This window comes from Panthera pardus, unplaced genomic scaffold, assembly GCF_024362965.1.
Source record: "Panthera pardus isolate Hobbes unplaced genomic scaffold, ASM2436296v1 HiC_scaffold_6, whole genome shotgun sequence".
Classification (NCBI taxonomy): Eukaryota; Metazoa; Chordata; class Mammalia; order Carnivora; family Felidae; genus Panthera; species Panthera pardus.
Window position 1 is genome coordinate 45,676,582 of NW_026526991.1, and position 24,638 is coordinate 45,701,219.

The 24,638-nt window shown below is 36.5% G+C and overlaps 2 protein-coding genes across 3 annotated transcripts in view; one reads left to right on the plus strand and one right to left on the minus strand.

Annotated features, from left to right (window-relative positions):
* Positions 1–4,462: 4,462 nt before the first annotated feature.
* On the minus strand, positions 4,463–14,463 carry THAP2 (THAP domain containing 2). Its single transcript, XM_019455109.2, has 3 exons — positions 14,015–14,463; positions 7,807–8,002; positions 4,463–6,131 (listed from the first exon to the last, which is right to left on the minus strand). Exons 1-3 carry the CDS (start codon positions 14,083–14,085, stop codon positions 5,742–5,744), a joined length of 657 nt encoding a protein of 218 aa, XP_019310654.1. The 5' UTR covers positions 14,086–14,463; the 3' UTR covers positions 4,463–5,741.
* Positions 14,464–14,733: 270 nt separating this feature from the next.
* ZFC3H1 (zinc finger C3H1-type containing) overlaps positions 14,734–24,638 on the plus strand; it is a 54,200-nt gene continuing 44,295 nt past the window's right edge. For both annotated transcript variants that reach the window (XM_019455107.2, XM_019455108.2), the window contains exons 1-2: positions 14,734–15,559; positions 20,187–20,603. In XM_019455107.2, the coding sequence (XP_019310652.2) occupies positions 14,962–15,559; positions 20,187–20,603 (1,015 nt within the window). In that variant the 5' untranslated portion in view covers positions 14,734–14,961. The remainder of the gene's footprint in view (positions 15,560–20,186; positions 20,604–24,638) is intronic.

A 24,638-nucleotide genomic window follows, 5' to 3' on the forward strand; every position in this document is an offset into this window, starting at 1 on the left:
TTGTTTTTTAACGTTTATTTATTTTTGAGACAGAGAGAGACACAGCATGAATGGGGGAGGGGCAGAGAGAGAGGGGAACACAGAATCAGAAGCAGGCTCCAGGCTCTGAGCCATCAGCCCAGAGCCCGACGCGGGGCTCGAACTCGCGGACCGCGAGATCGTGACCTGAGCGAAGTCGGACGCTTAACCGACTGAGCCACCCAGGCGCCCCTTTAGTTGTTTTTTGATATAAACAAATTTGGATATTTTGGGGGATAGACATTTGGTACTTGACACCATTGTAAAAGTCATCCCAATGGCAAAAAGCACTTATCATTGCTAGGGAAATATCAGAGAATTCTATGTATATTCCTTTTGAATTTGAGCCAAAGGAGTGGTTTAGGTTTTCTGAAATGTGTTAATATTTGACTGCCTAATGTATATATGTCAGACTGAAAGCCCAAAAAGAAAAAAACACATACATACACATGTGCCTTGAAGGAACATAGATGAAAATCAATGTGGAGACAATTATATTAATATGATGACTTCACCCAAGTTATGTGTAAAACAGGACTCAAGGACCTTTTTTTTTTTTTTTAGAAACTTGTTTTCTCCTCAGCACTTATCCCATCGATCATTCTAGAAATGTTTATTTGTTTTGAGAGAGAGTGAGCGAGCTGGGGAGGGGCAGAGAGAGGGAAGAGAGAGAATCCCAGGCAGGCTCCACGCTGAGTGTAGCAGCTGACGCAGGGCTCGATCCCATGACCATAAGATCAGGACCTGGGCCGAAAACCAAGAGTCGGATGCTCAACTGACTGAGCCATCCAGGCGCCCCACTGAACATTCTAGATTGTTCCCGGTCTCTCCCACCAGCTCACAAGGATGGGGATTTGTGCTGTTTTCTGCTGTGCTACAGACGAGGAAACTGAGGCCCAGAGAGGTGGGCAACTCCTACGAGCTGGCGAAGCCAGGAAGTGGTGGAGAGTCGGTGCCTGGGCACTTACTGTCACTTCAGTATGTTAAGGGAAGTGTCATAGAGGGATTGTGAGAGCTAAGATGTGAAAGATGACAAGTTTAAGTGACCAAGCTAAGGGAAGGGCAATTTGTAAAGGTTTGGTGGTTAGGGAGAGCATGAAAATAAGTTCAGGAGAATGGAGAAGAGTTAGAAATAAGCCTTGAAATATTATCTAAACAAACTAAAAGCTTTGTTCTACTGAGAGATAGGCACACATCTGCTTTCTTGATATTAAACTCAAAGGCTGTTTTATGTTTTCAACTTTTGGAGCGTAAATTTTAAAAGCCTAAGTAGCAATCTGAAGACTGATTTCTTGTATTAGATTCAACTCATTCTAAAGGACATTAGAAAGAGACTAGGGAGCAGTGAGGGGAGAAATAAACAAATGGAGTCTTTACTTTCAGTAACTTTGAGGATAGGGACCTCGTCTATCTGGTTTGCTCAGTGTTTTTTAGTGAATGTTAAGATAGTATTTTTTTGGAGTAAAGTATCAAATGAAAAAATGAATTAAAAATCACATCTTATTTCCTTTTTTGTTATTGAACAAATGCTATTGTTATTGAAATAATGCTTTGATAATTTTTTCTACAAATATCCTCTGTGTGATCCTCTATTGTCAGGATAGACAGATAATTTTTATAGCCTTTTGTGTATCTGATTTAGATTGCATAACCAGTATAAAACAGTGCAAATAAAGTATAATGTATTGTTAGATAGAATTTGAGCAACAAAAATAAAAAGGATAATTCCTCTTCTATGCTTTACATATCTTTATTTTGTTTATAGTTTGCTTCAATTTATGGGCAAGGACTTCTACAGAAGTATTTTAGGGCCTATCTAGGGGAAAGACTTCCACAGAGATATTCATGTACATTTAAAAAAATAGGCATGATGGTAATTTCCTTGTAAAAAAGTTTTTAATATTAATATACTCGGAATACAATATGCAATTGTCTAATATACATTATAAAATCATTAATTTTAGAAGACTTCCAACTACCTAAAGAATCCCATGTTCAGGCATTAAGATGAACTATTTTCTTTATTATACCAAAATTGAAATTTACCCGTGTTCTAACATTGAGAAATGAGATAAAATACCAACATTAGAAAGTCTACCTAGAAAAGATCAACAATGACTTCCTAGACCATCTTTACTATATACATATATGTAATTTATTTTTTGAGACACATGACTTGTCCTATTTTAATAACATGATTCATTATGTTTGACAGAAGGTTATAATGTGGAGGGTAGAGCACAGGATTTGAAGGCTGACAACCATTGTTCAACCTAGGATTGAACTTCCTAGATTGTTGGCATTTCTATCCCTTGTGCTAGTGGCACATATTAAACGTCTAAAATAAGTAAGTAAATAAATAAATAAGTAAATAAAATTAACAAAGATTCCATCTGTAAATTGGGAGATAATACCACATACCACAAAGAATATTTGTAAAGAACAAGAGATCTAATGGATGCCATAGTGTTTTGTTAACCTTAAGACTCTGAGCTAAATTATTTGTAAAAATCTTGTTGGTAGGGTTTGTTATTTTGTAAAAATACCAAATGTCAAATAAACTTGAGGACTTGGCTTTGGTACAGTATTTTCTTTAGTTATGTTTTCCTGTTGACAAAGATATCATTAATAACCAATTTGTTCAGTGTTCATTTTCAAGGAGAAAAATGTCTTACAATTCATTAAAAAACACTGTACATTTCAGGTCAGCACTGATGTCCTTCTACCTCCTCTGATAAGTCGTAAGAAATCTGTTGTGTTTCAAGGGAAAATTTTTTTTGGAAAAAGATCTAAAGTTTATATGCTTATTAAATTCTAAGTCAACAGCATTTACCAAAGCACTTCATGTATCCTTCTTTTATAGCATTTATTGTGTTACAAATATTTTTTTTTCCTTGCAGGAGACTTTTGAGGAACTTAAGGGGAGATAATGGTATCATTTTTATATCATCATGTTACTAGCCTTTGGCTCGTTCTTTGTAGAGGTTAGTGCCTAACAGGTTAGAATGAATAACAGACATCGAATGAACAGAGAATACATATTGGGTCCAGCAGAAGAAAAAGAGCTATTCTGATTTTTATTATTTTTATTGTAGATGGTCAAAGTGATGTTTATCAACATCTGAAAACAGGATTTAAAAAGATTTAGGTTTTTCTCTATGAGTAAGACTAGTTTTAAGGTAGACAGATGTATGTTAACGAAAACGATTTGATGCAGGGAGTGTTTAGGGCATTTTATCAGGACAGGAATATGAAAATGACATGGAGGAAACACCAAAATAAATTTACTTTAAAATTATTGAGTGGTAGTTTATCCAGTGGTCTCAAATAATAATGAATAAAGACTAGTTAATTTTGCCAAAAGCTTGTATTTTATAATATTTTGTGATTTTTAATATATTAAGATATCAAGATACTTTTGTAGATGGGAACTAGCCTGCATTAATTAGTATTTTGTTTTGTATTGGGGAGGGTGCTGAACCACATGAGAGTTTATACTTGGAAAACACAGTTAATGTTTAAAGTTTTATTTTTATTATGTTTATTTATTTTAAGAGAGAGACAGAGCATGAGCCGGGGAGGGGCAGAGAGAGAGACACACAGAATCCAAAGCAGGCTCCACGCTTTGAGCTATCAGTGCAGAGCCCGACGCAGGGCTCAAACCCATAAGCCGTGAGATCATGACCTAAGCCGAAGTTGGACACTTAACTGACTGAGCCACCCAGGCGCCCCAACACAGTTATGTTTAAATGATTATCTGCTCAACTTATTTTGAGGCATAAGGTTATGGTCAATAAGCAAAGAGATATTTGGAACCATATTAAAAAAACAAACATGTAATGACAATTCCAAGGAGCTACATCCAATATTTAAGATAAAATGACTAACAAGGCTTCCAATATTCACAAAAAGATTTTCATAAATATTTAAATGCCTGATATAACTAAAACAGCCTTTTCTTACTTTTGCCTTTGTGAAATCCAGTTGCTTGGGAGGCATTCCCTATTAAAAGACAGGTTGCTAATACTGTAAAAAAGACTATTGCTAGGATCCAAGCAAATGTCACCAAAAAAAACACAAAAAAACAAAAAAAAAACCAAACCATCACAACAAAAACAACAAAAAAATTTTCCCCAATTTTTTTTTTTTTTTTTTTACAAAATAGCCATTACTTTAAAGGAAAAAGGTATAGCAATTATGGTTAGGTATATGCTACTTTCATATGGTAGTGTCAGAAGCTTGAACTAGGATTGAATAACTTGATTACACATTAATAAACTTAATGTGATTTGCCCAAAGCTGTTTGAAGGAAAGCGTTCTTATTAAAATTACAATTTATCTGGTGAAGTAATGTGAACTCTTTTAATTAGTCAAGAGGCAACTATAAGAATAGTTCTCAGATTGTTTTGTAAAATAGCATTTGCATAGCTTTATCAGACACATATATTTTTTAAAAAAGTTTATTTATTTTAGAGAGAGACCATGCACACGAGGAAGAGACAGACAGAATTCCAAGCAGGCTCCGATGTGGGGCTTGGACTCATGAACCATGAGCCCATGACCTGAGACAAAATCAAGAGTAGGTCATTTAACCCACAGAGCCACCTAGGTGCCCCTGGACACAGTATTTTTACAGAAAATACATTTCACTTCCCTTATGCAGTACAGTTGCTCTATTTGACTCACTAAAAAAGATAAAAGCAAGCTGATATATACGATAAATTGATTCCATTTTAAGTTATAAGTTGTGAAGGTATATAGTAAGTACTTCTGTTATTAAATCCTATTGTGGGGTTATGGAGAAAAAAAAGCTTAAGAGTTTCAGTACCAACATACATGGGGGTAGAGAACATATTCCTAATATGGAACTTTGTATCATGTTGTCTAATGCATACATTTTGGAATCAAAAATGTAATATTTTTATTATGAGAAAAATAGTATAGATTTATCTTTTTGTTTAACTAAGGTAAAAGCTAGATCACAACATCTGGATTATTTCACAACATATAATCAGCTACCAGTTTTTACTAGTCTGAGGTACTTGAGGTCTTAACCTTGCTTGGATGACTCCAGAGTACTTCATATTCAAAATATTATTTTTGAAATATTTTACAATCTATTTTAAAAGCTAATATTTTTATGAGGGAGGCCATGATTAGCACACTTTTATTGGTAAGCAGATACAGAAAGTTTAAATAAAAGAACTTGCCTTGTATATCTTTTTTTCCTATAAAATTTCCAGATCACAGTGCCAATAATAATTAATACAAAACCCAGCAGTTTTAAAGTCATATTTAATGTTGGTTAACTCCCACTTATCATCCTATTTAGAATGTAATATCCTAACATTGTTACAGGAAAAAAACCCTGTTTTTCTAATATAAATTAAACACATTGTCATAGATAGTTCTTTAAAGGTAGCCTTAAAAGACAAAAACACAAAACATCTTGCAAACATACAATTCCCTAGCAAAATTTTTAAGTACATAATTCTCATGTAAGGCACTTTCATTCTTTTTCAAATAAAATTTTCATAAAAAGTTTCCATTTTTTTTGTAATCAAATCTTCAGGAATTATACAGTAATGTTAGTTCAAGTAAAACTTTATTAAATACCCAATTTTGGCATAATTTCCTTAAATATCTTTACCTTTGAAGAGAATGAAGGATGGGCATCAAGTTTTATGTAGGCTAATCTTAAATGAAGGTATTCTTAGCCTGTTTTAGAGAATTGATAATGTTTTATCTTGTTGCTCTTGTTCAAGAATCTTGAAATCTTCCAAAGGAAGACTGCTTAAGGCAGTTGGTAAAATGTGTTCTGATGTACCCTTAGGTAATATGTTATTTGCTTCCAGATTCTTCACCAAGCACGTGGCTTTGATCCATCTCCGTGTTGCTCTGCGTTCTTTTTGTAAGCAAGTTTTCATTTTCTTTCTTAAGCTTGCTATTTCTTTTTCCAGTTTTATTATCCTCTTTTTGGCCTCCATAGGATTCCTAAAAGCATAACTGTGTTCAAGCAGTACTTGCTGACTACTAATGTTTGATTTTAAATTAGATGGTCCTGTTGGAGTACAAGTGTTGTTTTTCTTCAAAAGATTCCTTGACTTGAGTTTCTAAGCCAAATAAAATCAAAGGGTTGAACATAAATGATGGAATATCACAAATAAGTGAATTTTATCCTGTTTTGTATACACATAATTAAACCTCTCTTTTAAAAACTGATTTTAAAAGTTTGATAGGCAACATCAACAGCCCATCTCGTATAATCATGGATTCAAGTTTCTCAACTTGTTGAATTAGCCCCATTTACTTATTTCTTTTTGTGTTTTCTCTTCAGACGGATGTGAATATTATTAGAAAATAGACAATGGACTACCAAGGTCTCTTTCAAGTTATTGAGTATGATTCTATGGAAACTCTAAAACCTTTTGCAATTTTCTCACTAAGGCCAATGTAATGTATTTAAACATTTGTTTTATCTGTGATAGTGATTTAAACTCTTTTTTAGGTACATCCTATTCTTTCAATTTGGTAATATTTTAAATTATTTCCAAGTATCAAGCTCCTGAATAGATTTACTTATTAATTGTTCAGTTACATCTTCCATTCAAGGATTTAAAATCTGGCTAGGAACTTTTTACCCAAACCCAAGGACCCTGAGGACCTTTTTTCCCTTTATGCCTATCATTTGATTGTTCATCAAGTCCCATTATTTCTACCTCCTAAATATCTCTATCATGAATCTTTCCCTCTCCATCATTCTTAATGCTACTGTCCACATCAGGCCCATACATCACATCTGGCTTGAGGATATTAGAAACTTCTTTATTGATGCCTGCCTTATTCTGATCTTAATTCATATTCTGCCACCAGAATAATTTTTCTAACAGATTTGATGTTTCTGTAACTGGCTAAATTCCTCTTTGCCTAACTATATAAAGAAAAAACATGGCAAACTTACTATTTAGGATCTCACTCCTGCCATTCACCATCTTGATTTATACTCACAATACTAAACCACTTCCAGTTCCGAGGGTATGTCATAACCTCATAACTTTGTGTTTTTTATTGACTGAACAAACATTAAAACATATAGGGATTCATTTGTGGACAAATAAATTTTCCTCTCTGATCAGATTTTGCCTAGCTATATAAAACGTTGTTCTAATACATTCATCATGTGCCTTAATTCTCTTTCCTTTTACATATCACTTGCTAACATTTGATTATTTTCTACTTACCCCTCAACCCATTGGCTTTTGTTCTCATCATGTTATCGTGATTGTTCTGTGCAAGGTCAAGAACCCTCTCTTAAGTTCCAAACTCCAAGCTCAAGCCAGCCTAAATGCCTGAGCTCTATGAATCTTTGTTATGCTTTCCTCTGAACTTATATTCTTTAGTGTAACTCTTGTATTCTTTGGGTGTGTTATTCTTAAAGTTCTTTGCACACATTTTAAATGTTACCTTAAAATCAGAGCAGAATGATGCTGGAGGTTTCATTACTCATGATTTCTCAGTTTTATCATTGGTTCAATTATTGATAATGACTGGAAATAATGTAAAATCCCAATATAGTAAAAACAGTTTGGAATGGGGAAAAAATATTGGAGTTAAGGAGACCTGGTCTCTAGCCTGCACCTTTACTGCAAAGAGGAAGTTTTGCAACTTTCTTGAGGCAGATCATTATATATGAATTTCCATGTATTCTGAATGGTCCCACTTTACAAGCAAAAAAGAATGGGTACTAAAAATGGTAAAAATGGGTAAAAGAAAAGTAATGTTACCTACCATAGACTTTAAATGGTTACAAAAATCAAAAATGGTTGGAACAGCATCCATTTTAAGTCGTCGAGTTTGTCCTGTTAAGTCAAAACAGGAGGCTTCAAAGTGCTTTGAGCAAAGAAAAGTGTGTTTTCCTGGCACAAAATTTTTGCGCCTAAGTAGGCGAACCCATTCTTTTCTTCTTTTAGGATCCAAAGGAAACCTTTAAAAAAAAAAAAAAAAAAAGGGCAACTCAAATTCCAACTATTACACTTCTGGTTGCACCTAAATGGTTAAAAGAAATTTTAAAAGATGCTGATTTAAAGTGTCTTCCATTTACATAAAACATTTTAATATCCAGACACTGAAACAGAAACCAATTCATGCTAATTTTTATAAGTTGGCAAAAAAAATTACTCAAAAACTGACTTGAGTGGTTTTATTTTGATTTTTCAGGATTTTTAAGAGACCTTTCTTCCTCCCCCCCCCCCCCCCACAGTCCTTAACATGGGCAGTAAAAATACAAGACTATATTGATTTAGATCGAGGTTATATAGAACCATTTTAAGCAGGAGTAATTCACAATGCTGTGATGTGCTGCTGATGCACACGGTCAAGACAAAATATCTGCAGATTAAATTTTATCAAGGAAAGCCTAGACAGATTCTGGTATTCCTTCCTCTGTGTTTGTTCATTGTGACACTTAACACATTGTTTAGGAATTTTTCCATTTTAATAAATTTCCAGTGAAATAAAAGTAGGTTATAAGTTTCTTGAGGACAGGGATCATTATATCATCTATTTATCTTTGACACTTAGCACAGAGCCTTGCAAACACTAGGGGCCCAATAAATATTTGCTTAATTGCTATGAAACAGAATACATAAATTAAAATTTACTATATTACGTCCATGTAGTTACACTACACACATATATTTTTAAGCTTATTTATTAATTTTTTTGGGGGGGAGGGGCAGAGGGAGAAAGAGAATCCCAAGTAGGCTCTGTGCTGTCAGTGCAGAGCCCTACGCAGGGCTCAAACTCACAAAACTGTGAGATCATGACCTGAGCTGAAATCAGGAGTTGGACGCTGAACTGACTAAGCTACCCAGGTGCCCCTAACTACACATATTAAAAAAAAAAAAAAAAAAAAAAAGAACTCTTAAGCTCTGTAGTAGAAAGCATAATTATTCTAAAAAGTAAAATGCTGCTGTCAAGCCCAGCAGGAATGTTTTCCCTTTCATATTTATTTTAAGTATAAAATATACTGATATGTACCAGTGTATACCTGGTAGGAAGAGAAAATTGTAGGGGACTGCCCCAAAATTCTAGTGGCCATTGTACTGACTGACTTGAAAACATAAGAATCAACGTTCACATAAGTTTGAATTGAGCTCTTCTTTAGTTTGATTAATCCTTTAAGTATTAATAATGAACTGACTAGTGTTTAAAAAGAACCATTAAAATCATGTTAAAAGATCACATGTTAGGGGCGCCTGGGTGGCTCAGTCGGTTAAGCGTCCGACTTCAGCTCAGGTCACGATTTCACAGCCTGTGAGTTCAAGCCCCGCGTCGGGCTCTGTGCTGACAGCTCAGAGCCTGGAGCCTGCTTCAGATTCTGTGTCTCCCTCTCTCTCTGCCCCTTCCCCGCTCATGCTCTGTCTCTGTCTCAAAAATAAATAAAAACATTTAAAAAAAAAAAAATCACGTTAGAAGCTCCCAAGTGAAGCTTGATTAGGTAACAATAGCTTTAGCTAGATTAGATATTTAGGTTTGCTCAAATTGCCAGTACTAAGGGGCATAGAAGAAAACCCCGATTTACTGTAAGTACCCTTCCATCTCCTATCCCCCCACCCAAAAATACCCTAATCTGAAGATAACATTTGTATGTCACTCTACAGTTCGCTTTCATGTATGTAAGTTTTTTCTATTTCATTAGAAACCTCTGATGGAGAATTTATCTACTGTGTTCCAATATTTAGTGGTTTGGAAATGTTTCCTGGGGCCTAAGCTAAAAGTCAAGCTTTAGTTTACAAGCACATTTCTTGTTTGGGCCTCAATAAAGATACAGAACAAATTAAGTACTGTCATTGTATTATCATTGCTTTAAGACTCTTCAGATATATGAAGGCTATCTTTCAAAATTATTTTTCAACCTTTTAATTTCTTTAGCTCTTTGTAGAAAGCTTTTTTTTTTTTTTTTTTTTTTTTTTTTTAAATAGGCTCCACACTCAACGTGGGGCTTGAACTCAAGACCCTGAGATCAAATGTCGCATGCTCTACCAACTGAGCCAGCCAGATACCCTTTGCTCTTTTTAAAACTAGCTCCCTAATTATGAAACCAAGGCATAATTGAACCTTAACGAGTCAATTTTCCTTCCTTAAGATTCAATTTAGGAATCCCATCTTCCTAAGGAAATTGTTCATGGAATGAATAAGGTGTTCCTGTATCATACAAAATATCATTGTATTCTAATTGTTTACTTTTCTATTTCCACTCCTAGATCATAAGTTTCTCCTGGTTAGGAGCTGTTTTTCACTACTTTATCCTGTTAAGCAAGCACTCAATGAACTTTCTCAATGAATCAATGAATGTGCAAACTAATGGGGTTAGTTTTTATGTATATAGTAATGGGAAGGGTACATAATCAAATGACTTGATGCAATAAAAGAGTGGCTGAGAGTATAGTCTCTGGAGTCAAATCAAGGTGCCAATCCTGGTGCCTTCAATGTAATAGCTGGGTGACTTTAGGCAAGTTATTTAACCTTTTTAGGTCTCAGTTTTATCATCTATAATTGGAGTAATAATGGTACTTAGTACATTTCTAGGGAATAAATTAGATAATATGAGTAAATGCTTAGCCCAGTGCATTGTATACATTAAATACTAAATAGGGGCTATTTATGAATACAAAAATAATTACAGGTGTCATGAGTGTCATAAAAGGGTAAGAGCTAATCTAGTCAGGACACTTTGAGTTAGGAATTAGCCAGGGAATTTAGGGTGGGAATAGTGAAGAGTTTTAGCTTGGGGACAGTGAAGAGTGTTATGACATGAAATGATGTTGGAGGGCCTTCTGGGTTAAAGAGTAATTTTGAACTCTATCCAAAATGGCACTGGTAAGCCTTTTAAAGGCCTAATTTATTATTTTTTTATTTTTATTTTTTAAAGGCCTAATTTAGAGAGCTGATTATTAACATACCTTAACTAGCTGTTGAACACAGTCATTAAAAATTAGGTATATTTGCAATTAAGAACAAAGGTAATAAATACTGAAACCCATCATTTCTTAATTACTGTATCTATATTCTTGAAGTTATTTATGTCTGTTATATCTGTGTGGTATAATTGCTATAGAACAGTGTGGTACTGCACATTTATTCCCAACTCTATGATCAGTCATGTCATATTGGTAACTTGAAACTAGTCATGGTAGGAGTATTTATATCATGGAAATTGGGCAAATACTATCAATCAGGGCTATCCTCTTTCCCTGGAGATCCTGTTGTTAAACCTTTAGCAACACAGCTACGATTATAGAGAGAGGTTAGTAGTGTATGAATAGAAGCAGTGAACCAGTTAAAAGGCTGTTGTAATAATCCAATCAAGAGGGAATGGTGAGAAGTCAAGGGAGGATGACCTACCACCTTCTGGGTGGATAGTGTTTTCATTTACTGAGAAAGGGGTTAAGGGAAGTGGTGTAGGTTTGGGGGAAGAGCAAGCTCATTAGTACAGTTTCGAAATGTTGAACCCAAGGAACTGAAGAAAGAACAGGCAAATACTGAGACACTTGTCCTATGGGGTCTAGAACTCATTAGAAAGATTGGACTGGAGATATTGATTTGGGAGGCATCATGGATTAAGTGTTAGCTGAGACCACAGAACAGTTGAAATCTTTTTGAGAATAGTGGTAAGACCTAGGTCAAGGTGCAGAGAAAGGGGCTGGCAGAGAAAACAGATCAAAGACAAAAATCACAGAAGTAGTGTCAAATAATTCAAAAGTAGAGAGTATTTCATGGAAGAAATGATCACATGCCATAAAAAAGAAACACAAAAATGACAACTCAGCAAGAGAAGTTCAGAAGATTATTGGGGAGACTTAGACTGCAGTGGGCTAAGAAATAAAAATGGAGACAGTAAGTTGAGGCAACATAAGTTGTACATGGGGATAAAGACATCTACCAACATCCTAGAAGTTAGTCAGACATTGTATTTGTGAAATAGGAATGAGATCTAAATTTCTGAGGTTACACATGAAAATGCTAATTTCATAGGAAGAAAAATGGTCAGGTATGCATGTTACTGTATCACTGTGTATCTCTTAAACATTCAATATTATTGGTGCCTTGCTTGACTCCTCTTTCCCTCATCTTCCACATCAAATTACCAAACACGGTAGTTTCTACTCAAAAATCTTAAAAAAAATTTTTTAGTGTTATTTTTTTAATGTTTATTCGTTTTTGAGAGACAGAGCATAAGCAGGGGTGGGGCAGAGAGAGGGGGACACAGAATCTGAAGCAGGCTCCAGGCTCTGAGCTGTCAGCACAGAGCCCGATACAGGGCACGAACCCACAAACCGTGAAATAATGACCTGAGTCGAAGTCAGACGCTTAACCGAGTGAGCCACCCAGGCGCCCCTAACTCGAATATTTCTTAAATCTGTCCACTTCTTTCCATCTCTGTCAGTACCACTCTAGTCTAGGCTACTGGTGGACTCTCTCTTGTTTTACTGCAAGTTTCTGTTTTTTTCTCTATAACTCTCACCTCGTCTAATTTACTGCTGGTTGTGCCAGCAATGAAGTATATTGCTTAGCTCAGTTGACATTATAGCAGAATTTCTCTGTGAAAGAAATAGTAGGTAAATTAACATTGTGTAATAAGCTCCTTTGTCATCAAATTCATCTCTTGATGATGCTTGACCAGCACTTTAAGTGTCAAATAATTCTCCACACTGCAGCCAGATGGCTTTTTAATATGCAAATCTAATCATGTCTTTCTTTTAAAAACTTTTCACGTCTTCTCAAACACTTACTGGGTAGATGAGAAATCTGTGAAGTAGCACACAGGACTAAATCTCTGTCATCTTTTGGTATTATCTGAAATTTCACATCCTCTGAGAAGTGTTCTTTGACTTACTAAGGCTTAGTTAGGTATCCCCGAGTATCTCTACTGTGGCACTGACCCATAATTATGTCTTTCTTTCTCACTACAGGCTAAACTCAAGGTGTAAGAATTTTCTAGATCCCTAGCACTATGTCAGGCAAATGAGAACTCTGTACACATTCGATGAATGAATGAATGAATGAATGAAGTGCTACGTTTCCATCAAATAGCTGAAAATCAGAAACATCACAAGGACTTTTTTAAAGCAGCAGTTTTTAATAAGAGGGGCATTTAGTCATAATTAGGTAGGGAAAGCGTCAAGGTTATAGTTTTCCACATTCTAAGATCGTGTTAAGTTGTGAGATATATAAAATCAGAACTATTTGCGCTTAAACTTTCTTTCAATGCTTCTTCAGGCACATGGCAGGCACTTGCGTATTACAAAGGTAAACATTTACAGAGTACCTATTATATCTCATGCAGTGTTCAAAATGTTTTCAAGAGTTCTGATGTGACAGAACTAAATTTTGATCGCTCTTCCAGCAATCGGAGGAAAAGCAAAATGTAAGTTCTTTTTATTACTGTTCCGTTAAGAATAGAAAGCTTATCTTTTGCACTTTCATTAACATCGCTTAATTCTTTAGCTATCAATGATGACTCAACTCCTCCGCAGTTAACTGTTCTGTGACTGAAATCGAAATGCTTCCCATGCCAATTCAGCTCGTGACAATTTCCTAACTTTGATGAAAGCACACAGCAGGCTTTTAAGGTGACTGCGGACTTGAACAGGAAGGTTTCGCTTCCTTTTAAGGCATCATTCATGTCAAGGCCCAGTCTAATACATGAAAGAACAGAAAATTAAGATATTCTCCTCTCACTTTTTCTCTAAGGGGTAGCCACCACACAGAACTTGGATTTCTTGTACAAAGTGAGTAAACCTTCCCTGAAGTGACACAAAAATTGGGCGTATTTGAGAAACACACACAAAGGGCGGACAGAAATGATGCTCCCCTGCTACCAGCTAGGTAGTGAAGTCTTCAGAATTAGTAGGATCCTCTTGTTCCTTCCACACAAGCGACACCCAATCTAGGAGCTCCCGTTTCCGGCACCCCCACTCCCTGCCCAGGTTACCTGTGGAAGCTGATGTTAATGTGCTTGTTGTAGGTAGTGGCACAGCCCGCCGCGGCGCAATTGGTCGGCATTTCCCTTTCCCCCTCATTCGGCGCTGTCTTAAGCCTGTTCTGCGGCGCTGGCTGCTACGCTTCCTTCGCGCAAAGGCTAGGCAAGCGAGGCAGGGGAAGGGCCCACCGACAGGAGTCGTGGGAACGGGGTGGGAAAGACGGGTTGTGTGTATTTGGGGGGGTGGTGGTGTCAACCTTCTGTCTCTTTATTAATATGGCGGACTTCAGCCAGCAGAGCAGACAGTCCTGGACCTCCGATCTCCTTCGTCTACCTTCACCAACATGGCGGACAAAAGCCACCCCCTCCCGGCCCCCAAAAGGGAGTGGGACTACTGCGTCTCTTTGGCAGCCGACCTCAGAGCAGTTAGAAAGGTGTCTCTTGCCCTCCCCCCATCACTATGAAACTCTTGCGGCCAAGACTAAGAACGGGCCCGCCCACCCCGCCACGCACCCAGATATCCCAATCCCGAGCCCGCGGTGGGTGTGAGCTATGGGTTGGAAGGACAAACCCGAAGGGAGAGAGAAGAAAGACTACAAGTCCCACTGAGAATCGCGTTGTCCGGATTATTATCGCGTGAACTGGAAGCCTTGTTTCCTGCGTGCCGCAGGAAGCGACGTCACGGGCGAGCCACTTCCAGAGCCCCTTTCTCGCGAGGCGGAAGAGCCCCGAGCGCGGAGGAGCAAGGGGGCGCTAGGGAAGGGAACTGGATTGCGACGGTCCGGCGAGAAAGAGCTGGGGTGCGGGGAAGTTGGGGAGCAAAGCCCGCTAGGTGTCCGAGTAGGGTAAGGCCGCACCGACCGGGTCCGTTAGAAAAAAAGGGAACCGAGGAGGAAGGCAATTGTCGGGCGGATCCCCGGACGGAGGGCTAAGGTTGTGTGGAAGGCGCTGCTCCCGGGATGGCGACCGCAGATATTCCGGCCCCGGCCTCCAGTGGCCTCTCGCCCAAGGAAGAAGGGGAGCTAGAAGATGGGGAAATCAGCGACGACGATAACAACAGCCAGATACGGAGCCGGAGCAGCAGCAGCAGCAGTGGCGGCGGGCTGTTACCGTATCCACGGCGAAGGCCTCCTCACCCGGCCCGGGGCGGTGGATCTGGCGGAGGCGGTGGCTCCTCCTCGTCGTCGTCCTCTTCTCAGCAGCAGTTGAGGAATTTCTCACGCTCGCGGCACGCGTCGGAGCGGGGCCACCTCAGGGGACACAGCAGCTACCGACCCAAAGAGCCGTTCCGGTCTCACCCGCCCTCCGTGCGGATGCCTTCGAGCTCGCTGTCCGAAAGCAGCCCCCGACCGTCCTTTTGGGAACGGAGCCACATCGCCTTGGACCGTTTCCGCTTTCGAGGCAGGCCGTACCGGGGTGGAAGTCGCTGGAGTCGGGGGCGAGGAGGGGGTGAGCGAGGAGGCAAGTCGGGGGGCAGACCTCCTCTGGGAGGAGGAGCAGGATCCGGATTCAGCAGCAGTCAGGGCTGGCGAGAGCCCTCTCCACCTCGGAAGAGTTGTATCCTTAACGTGGCGGTCCGCCCTGGGTGTGTCACTTAACAAAGTTCCCTTTAGCGTCATTATTAGGTCTATGAGATGAGTAACTTTTCTGAACCATCAGAACCGCTTATTTGTCAGTGTCAATATACTAAAAGTAAGTTGCTCTTTGGTGATCCCCATGTGTCACACTATAGAGTCTGGTTTCTTAAGATTGGTTTACTGGGTGTATTATTGCTTTTTTAATGTAAACGTGTATGGGTTGGCACCAAGTTAGTGAAATACAAGAAAGTCTAAAATCACATTTGTAATAGTACATCAGAAGCCTAGGTTTCATTAGCATTTGTTTGTATGTGAGGTTGATTTAGATTGTTAGAGGGGAAAAAAAAGAGTCAGTTTGGGGAATAGTGTTGCTTATACCATATTGAACTTTGGCATTGAAAATTGTAAAGTTCCATTCTGCGTAATTCTGCAGTTTTTATTTGTGATTCTGCTTTACCATTCTTGATTGATTCTTACACATTGCTGCCTTGTAAAGTGGGGGACAGGGAAAAGACCCGTAGCTTTACCAAGTCTGTTAATTCAGAGGTTTCAAATTCGTAAACTTTTAGTAAAACTTTACCGCCTTCTCTATGTTCACTTTTTGGAAATTTTGTAACTCAGTGCTGACAAATGTAGGTTAGAGGAAGACAAACAGCATTTTAATTTTAATATATTGGAAGCCATGGAGTATATGGGAGGGTGGAGATTATGGAGAGGTTGAGAAGGGAAATAGCAAAATACCTGGTTTTTGTCATCTCTAAGCCCATAATCTTTAACAGTCCTAAATTTCCTTAAGATTTATACTGGGGAATTAGTCATCTGAAGGTTTGCTAGTTTATGAGTTTGTAGAACTAGGTCTTATTTCATGATAACGGCATTAAAATAGTTTACTAAGTATAGTTATTACTGGTTGTAATTTCTATAGTGTAATGATTTTATAACATTAATTATATTTGGAACTTATGCGCAATGACATGTGTTTGGAAGACACGCAACATTATTTTTATAGAATATTTAGGACCAGATGGTTTTCCCCAGATTTTAGGATATAAAGGGGACAAGAAATGTAAGTTTAGGTAAGAAGTAGCAACTTCTGATGCTAGTGCCCAGAAAAAACTTAATTTTGCCACCAGAAGTTGGGTTAGGAGCATCCCAGGCTCATTTCAAAGAAAATCATGTAGATATTTAACTTTTAAAAAGAGGATGTTCTTTCAAAAAAAAAGAAAAAAAGAAGAAAAGAACTCTGCCTAAGGTACTTTTTTAATGAAAGATTTATTGTCGATTCTGAATCTAAAAAACAGGATGTTTAAGTACATATATGTATATTTTTTAAGAATACAAGAGAGGAAGTTTGGAATTTGTGTTGGAGAGACAAATGTGAGTAAATATAGTTTAATGTAAAGCAGTTCGTATTGAGGTGTGTAAAAAGTACTGTGGGAGCAGAGTTTTCTCTTCATCTAATTGTATTAGAGAAGGTGGTGAGGAAGGGGGTTTGCCCAGCTGCTGCCTTTGCTTTTTTTTTGTCCATTCATTCAATACCAATTTGGCCTCTGTCACATATACCTTTATTCATTGCTAAGCTTATGTTTTTATTAGTAAACAGGCATATGATGTGAAAAAGCACAAGAATATATCCAATCTGATTTCTGTAGTAACTTACCAGAAATGAGCTGTCTTGCTGTTTTTCTTTTCACAGATGCTGCTCTTAAGAAAAGGATGCTTACTTTGATCCTCTGCTCATTGTTTTCCTCATGAAGTATCATTAATCCACCCTAGGGTTGATAGTCTTTGTAAGAATTTGTGAAGGAAAACATAGTTTCCAACTACTTTTATATGATGTGAGCAAACAAAATTTGTCATACAAATATTTATTAATTCAAATTTCTTAATACCAAGATTTTACTTAGGTTTATTCCTATATTTCACTGTGCAATTATAATAATGACATTTTAATTTTGCAGATATTACATTAAGAAAGAATAAGGGTTATGGGAAACCTGGCTGGCTCAGTCATTAGAGCATGTGACTCTTGATGTTGGCGTCATAGGTTTGAGCCCCATGTTGGGGGTAGAATTTACAAAAAAAAAAAGAAGAAGAAGGGTTGTACTGTGGTTCATTTCTGTAATTAATGTGGAAGTAAAGTAACATGAGTACAAGTTTTTTGTTTTGTTTTGTTTTTTAACTCTTTTTCTGTAATGATTAAGGTATGCTGATTGCAGCTTTAAAAAGGTAGAATGAACCAGATTCTATTGTGGCACTTATTTTCATTCTCATTCATTTAAAATTTTTCTTAGTGATAGACAGATGCTCATTCAGTCTTAGCATGTTTCCTTTGGATGACTACTGTTTTACACTTTCTAATCTGATGAGAGCTAACATAATTAGGCCAGTGTCTCTCATCAGTAAAAGTCATTTCATTTTCACCTGCAGTTGTAAAGGTTGAATAGCAGTTCTTTTTTTAAACCAGATCTGAGGTAGAAATTGCATTTTAACTAGCTTAAAATTAAATCTTTTAAATGTTGGTTTCATCCTAGTTGTCCTGTATTAGAAATAGATTTCATTTAGCCTTGATGGAGATTACTTAGTTACAGTTGTAACTGAATTACTTTTCCTCATTTTTCTTTTATTTTTTTGTCAGTGTATTGAATCTTTTTCCTCTACAAATCTTTCCAAGGTCTTCAGTTTTATTTTTATTAATCACTGTGGTTGTGCCTTTAGATGGCTCTACTGAAAAGTGAGATGTAATGCAGCTAATTAGTGAATTCATGTACAAAGAGTAATGTGGGTTAGGGGAGCAAATAATGCTCTAGCTTCACATAGGAGGTGACATTTCAATTTTGAATTGGGGTCAGTTTGAAGAACCAAAAAATCTAAATACAAAGCTGTGCATGATTGTGATTAACGGGGAAATTGTAAGATTGGAAAGGAAGTACAGGTCAAATCATGAGGCATTATATATGCCATTGTAAGGATTTTGGACTCTGTTCTTAATGAGATTTAAACAAGGGGAGAGATCTGATCAGATTTGTGTTCTAGAAAGATTATTAGTGCGGCAACAGAGTGGGAGGTGGCTTGTGGGAGATAAAACCCCAAATATCTATCATGAGGCAAGACTTCTCCCTTGTATTGTGTAAATGTATGGGGGTGCATTAGAACGCTCAAAAGGAAAAGTGAAAGAGGGTTAAATAGAGCTTACTGAAGAGCACCATTATTGCGGAGTTAGAAAGGAGTCATGAAGACTTAAAGGAAAAAAGAAGGTAGGGAAACAGGAGGAAAGTGGGGTTAGGGAAGGGAAGTGGTTTGCAGTGTCCAAAGCTGCAGAGAGGTCAGGTGAAATAAAGTTTGAAAACACGGTGGATAAACAAACTCAGCCAGCAGAATCTAGATTTCGTTTGAAGAGTAGGGTAATGAGAAACTAGTATTCTTTCAAGAAACTTGGCTCTGCAGAGGTTAGATCAGAGGTCCAAAGATTTACTAAAACAGTTTTTGCTGTAGAACTGTTAAGATGTTGAGGTGTAAGTGGTAATGCTGGTTTAGTTTCTAAAATTATTGGTGAAAAAACAATATTTGGTGGTGATTCCCATTCTTCTATTAATTATTAGGGAAATTGAACAATATCTGGAGGCTGATTGTCCTGTAAATTGTTAAACAGAGGAACCATCTTTAGGGAACTGTAATGTTATATCCTAGGAGTTTAAATGATCTATAAAGGACATATTGTATTAAAATCACATAAAGTACTTATCTTTAAATCTTGTTAATTTCTAGGCAGAAGTGAGGGATAGCAATTTTCACCTATGTTAATTATTTTGAATAAGAATAGTATTGGAATTTTGTAGCCATTTCCAAGGAAAAAGTTATGTTCTGTGTATCACTTGTTAGAGAAGAAGAAAAAATTTGGTAGTTGTCCTTATCTTCAGGGACAAATTAAATTAGTTTACAAAATACATTTTGAATGCTATTGAAAGATTTTATTATTTTTTTTATAGTATAACTGCCTTCATTGTCTTAGTTGTGCATATGTTGGATATTAGTATATTTGAGGAGCTCTAAGATTGTTATGTACTAGGTATTTAAGAAAATGTTTGCTATTTATAAACTAGTTTTAGCTATTAGCTGTCAATGTTCATTTTTTATCTCTTTTTTAAAAATTTGAGACTTGAGAAGAAACTAAAAGAAGAAATGTTTCCTTCTGATTATCTGAAGGGTAAATTATCCACACCTGTGACAAACCAGTTTCTCCTCTTCTTTCAGAAAGGAATTTTTAACATCCAGCATATTATGGCTTTTTCTGATAACCTCAGAAGGAAGGCTGCTGTAAACCTCTAAGTGGTTGGAATACCTGTAGTTACTGTGGGTAACAACTGACATTAGTGATTTTCTAAGTGGATTATTTTATGTGGTTACTTATTCAATTTGAAATATGGGCGCATGATGAAAGTGGGCATTAGCACATATGTTGAATGGACTTTAGTAATTTGAAACTACCAATTCATCTTTTTTGAAAAACAGATATAAAAGGGAGGCAATTAATCTATAACTTAATGTGTTTTTGTTAAATTTACTGGAAAAATTTTGGAAACTGGTTTCCTTAATATGCTGTTCAGCCAAAAGTTTTGGAAGATCTCCATCAAGAAAACAAAATTATTCATCTAAAAGTGAAAACTGTGGGGAAGAAACTTTTGAAGACTTACTTTTGAAGTATAAGCAAATACAGTTGGAACTAGAGTGCATCAATAAGGATGAAAAACTAGCTTTGAGTAGCAAAGAAGAGAATGTGCAGGAAGATCCTAAAACATTGAACTTTGAGGACCAAACAAGCACTGATAATGTCAGTATTACAAAGGACCCAAGTAAAGAAGTAGCTCCTGAGGAGAAAACGCAGGTCAAAACTTTTCAGGCATTTGAATTAAAACCACTCAGGCAAAAATTGACTTTACCAGGGGATAAGAACCGGTTGAAAAAAGTTAAAGATGGAACAAAACAGCTTTCCCTGAAATCTGACACTACTGAACCTAGCCAAGGTAATGGAATAAAAAATTTCAATTAGTACTAAGATTCTTTATGGGGTAACTAGTCATTTTGATGCTGTGTTTCATTGAAATTGTTTTGATACCTCATCTGTGAATTCTTCTTGCACTTTCTAGATAGACAGTCATTATTCAATAATGATAGGTTTAGATTCATTCTCATCTTTCTTTTTTGGCCTTACATGCTGGTCAAGACTTCTAATATATTTTTTAAAATAAGCAATAATGTGGACACCTTTGTTCCCTACCTTAAAGGAATGCTTTAGATATTTACTTTTCACATGATGTTAGGTTTTTTAGAGATATCCTTATTGAGTAAAAAGTTTTTTCCCCCTATTATTTGACATTTTCAGCATGAATGGATGTTGAAGTTTATCGTATCTTTTTTCTTCATTATTGAGAAGAACATGTATTTTTCTCCTTTAATTTATTAGTGTAATGGATTATATTTTTGTACTGTTAAACCACCTTTGTATTCTTGGGATAATTCCAGTTCGTGATACATCATTTCTGGGTTGGATTTGCTAATTTTTTCTTTTTCTCTTTTTTATGAAGGTATAAATTATATGCAGTAAAATTTAGCCTTTTTAGTGTATAGTTCTTTAAGTTTTGAGAAATACAGGCAGTTGTCTAACCATTGCCAGCGACCACAATTAAGATCTAGAACAGTTTTGTCACCTCTCACAGATTCCCCCATGTCCCTTTGCAATCAATTCCTTCCTCCCCCAGCCTACCAGGTAACTACTGATGGGTTTTCTGTCCTTATAGTTATGCCTTTTCCAGAATGTCATATAAATGGAATCGTTCAATATATTGCCTTTTGATTCTGGATTCTTTCATTTAATAGTGTATTTCAGATTCATCCTTGTTATTGTATGTATCACTAGTGCATTCTTATTGCTAAATGTGCCATTGTATGGCTGTGCTACAGTTTGTTTATCCATTTCCCACTTGAGGGATATTTGGGTTAGAATTTTTCATCTGGGTTTATAGGTTAATTTTTTCCCTTCTTTTCCCATGCCAAATTCTAGTATAAGGTTATGATATGCTCAAAATGAGCTGGGGAGTGGTTTCCTCTATTTTCAAGAATAAGTTAAGATTAGAATTGTTCCTGGGATATTTGGTAGGCTTTGTTGGTAGAAGTGTTTGGGCCTGGGTAGAATTTTTTCTGGGAAGGTTTTAAACTATTGACTGTTCATCCTTTCTATTTCTGGTTAAGGCAGTTTAGGTAAAACATACTTTTCTAGTAAAGTGTCCTTTTCCTGTAAGTTGTAACATTTATAAAAAATTATTAATATTAAAAAAAATTTTTTTTTAATGTTTGTTTATTTTTGAGAGAGAGAAAGAGCATAAGCCAGGAAGGGGCAGAGAGAGAGGGAGACACAGAATCTGAAGCAGGTCCAGGCTCTGAGCTGTTAGGACAGACCACGACGCAGGGCTTGAACTCACAAACGGTGAGATCAGGACCTGAGCCAAAGTCAGATGCTAAACCGACTGAGCTACCCAGGTGCCTCTATAAAAAATTATTATTAAGAATCTCATTTTTCTATTATAGCATTTATAAGTTGTATCACCCCTGTTTTTAAATTTTCTTAGAAAGAAATCCATAGTTTTTTAAACTTATGGGTTTTCAGCCTCTCTTCTATTAAGATCATTTTGAGTTATGAAATTTCTACTTCAGCTGTTTGTGATGTGTAATTTTTTGCCATTATATTCTAAATATTTGCGAGTTTTGTTTTTCTTTGATCTGTAGGCTATTTGGAAGTATGTTTCTTAACTTCCAAGCATGGAGGTTCTTTAGCTGTATTTTTTGTTATTGATTTCTAAGTCAGTCATATTGTCAGAGAATGAGATATTAGAGAAAGATAAATGAGAATTTACTGTCATTTATTTGTAGAGATTTGCTTTATTGTATGTGATTGATTTTTATAACTCTTCTGTGTGTTTGAAAGGAATAAATGGATCGTTAGATATGTTTTTTTATGTTCACATCTTCCTTCATTTTTTGATCTGCTTGATTAACTACTGAGAGGTTAAAGTCAGCCACTATGATGATGGATTTATGGTTTTCAGTTTTTGCTTTAACTACCCCGAGACTAAGGAATTGACTCATTATTCTCATTATTATGTAGTGGCCTTTATCTCTAGCAATGTTTCTGCCTAAAAGACTTATGGTAACAGTCCACACCATCTTTCTTTTGGTAAGTATATATGCCTTGTATATCATTTTCCATTCTTTCAGTCTTTCCATATCCTCATGTCTCAAATGTCACTTGTACATAGTATAGAACTGGATTTCATTTGTAATTTAGTCTGACAATCTTTGTTCTTTAACTAGAATGTATATTCCATTCACATTTTTCATGATTACTGACATTTGGATTTTTTTTTTCTTGCCTCTTTTGTTTTTTGGGCTTTTTTTTCAAACATTTTTTTCTTTTACTAGTTTGGAAGGTAGATATTAAGTTTCTTGTCTCATTAGTTCCTTTAGGAATTGTAACATGAATTCTTATCAATGTTTGAAATTAATCAAGACCTTTATCCTGTCCTGGTATACAAAGGCCAGTACATGCCTAGCTTTGCTCATATAGTTAATGTTTTCTTGGCTCACTTTTCTTTTTTTATTTATTTTTTTATTTTTATTTTTTTATTTTTTTTTAAATTTTTTTTTTTCAACGTTTTTTATTTATTTTTGGGACAGAGAGAGACAGAGCATGAATGGGGGAGGGGCAGAGAGAGAGGGAGACACAGAATCGGAAACAGGCTCCAGGCTCCGAGCCATCAGCCCAGAGCCTGACGCGGGGCTCGAACTCACGGACCGTGAGATCGTGACCTGGCTGAAGTCGGACGCTTAACCGACTGCGCCACCCAGGCGCCCCTTGGCTCACTTTTCTATGTCTAGAATCATTTATGCTTAAAATAAATTTTTTAGGATTTTCTTTAGAATGTGTCTGCTTGATGGAAAACTTATTTCTGGTTGCCCTTTTAAAAAGTTTATTTATTTATTTTGAGAGAGAGCAAGAGAGGAAGGGGAAGAGAGAAGGAGAGAGAGAATCCCAAGCAAGCTCCATGCTGTCAGTGCAGGACCTGATGCAAGGCTCAAACTCATGAACCATGAGATCATGACCTGAGCCGAAATCAAAAGTCAGACACTTAACTAAGCCACCCAGGCACCCTTTGTTTGCCCCTTTTTAAAGATAGTTGTCTAGGTTTGAAATTCTATATTGGCTAGTTACATTCTCAAAATATTGAAGATATTTTCTGGCTTCCATTATTGATATTGAAAAGTTCACTATCAGTCTTAATAGTTTCTAATTTGAAGGTAGTTTATCTTTGCTTGCTTTAAAAATCCGATTTTTGTCTTTGATGTTCTGTAGTTTAACTGTGGTGTGTTGATTGCAGATTTCTTTTTATTTATCCAGCTTGGCATTTGTTGTGCTTTTTGTTTTCATTGATTCTGAAAAATTGTCATTATTGCTTAAATATTTTCCCATTCTCTGTCTTTTGTGGAATTCTGTATATCTGTATGTTATATCAAATCATCTCACTTTATCTTCCATTTCTCCTAATTTCCTTTAAGTTTCTGTCTCTTTGGTTTTTGTTTTGTTTTGTTTGTAAGGTTTTTTACTTTGAGAGAGAGGGAGAGCATGAGCAGGGGATGGACAGAGAGGCAGAAAGAGAATCCCAAGCAGGCTCTGACATGGAGCTTAATCTCATGAACTGTGAGATTGTGACCTGAGCTGAAACCAAGAGTTGGATGCCCAACTGACTGACTCCTAGTTTTCATCTCTTTGTAAATCTGTGCTACATTCTGTGAAGTTTCTTCTCATATATCTTTCAGTTCACGGATTCTCTCTTTAGCTGTGCCTGATTTGCCTGAAGCTCACCTATTGAATTTTAAATTTCAGTTATAGTTTTTATTTTAGTATTTCATTTTTATTTTGTTTTTCAAATTACTTTGGTCATTCTTTTTAGATTTTTCTGCTTAGTTTTTCAAATTTATTTCTTTTTTCTAAATAGTATTTTAAA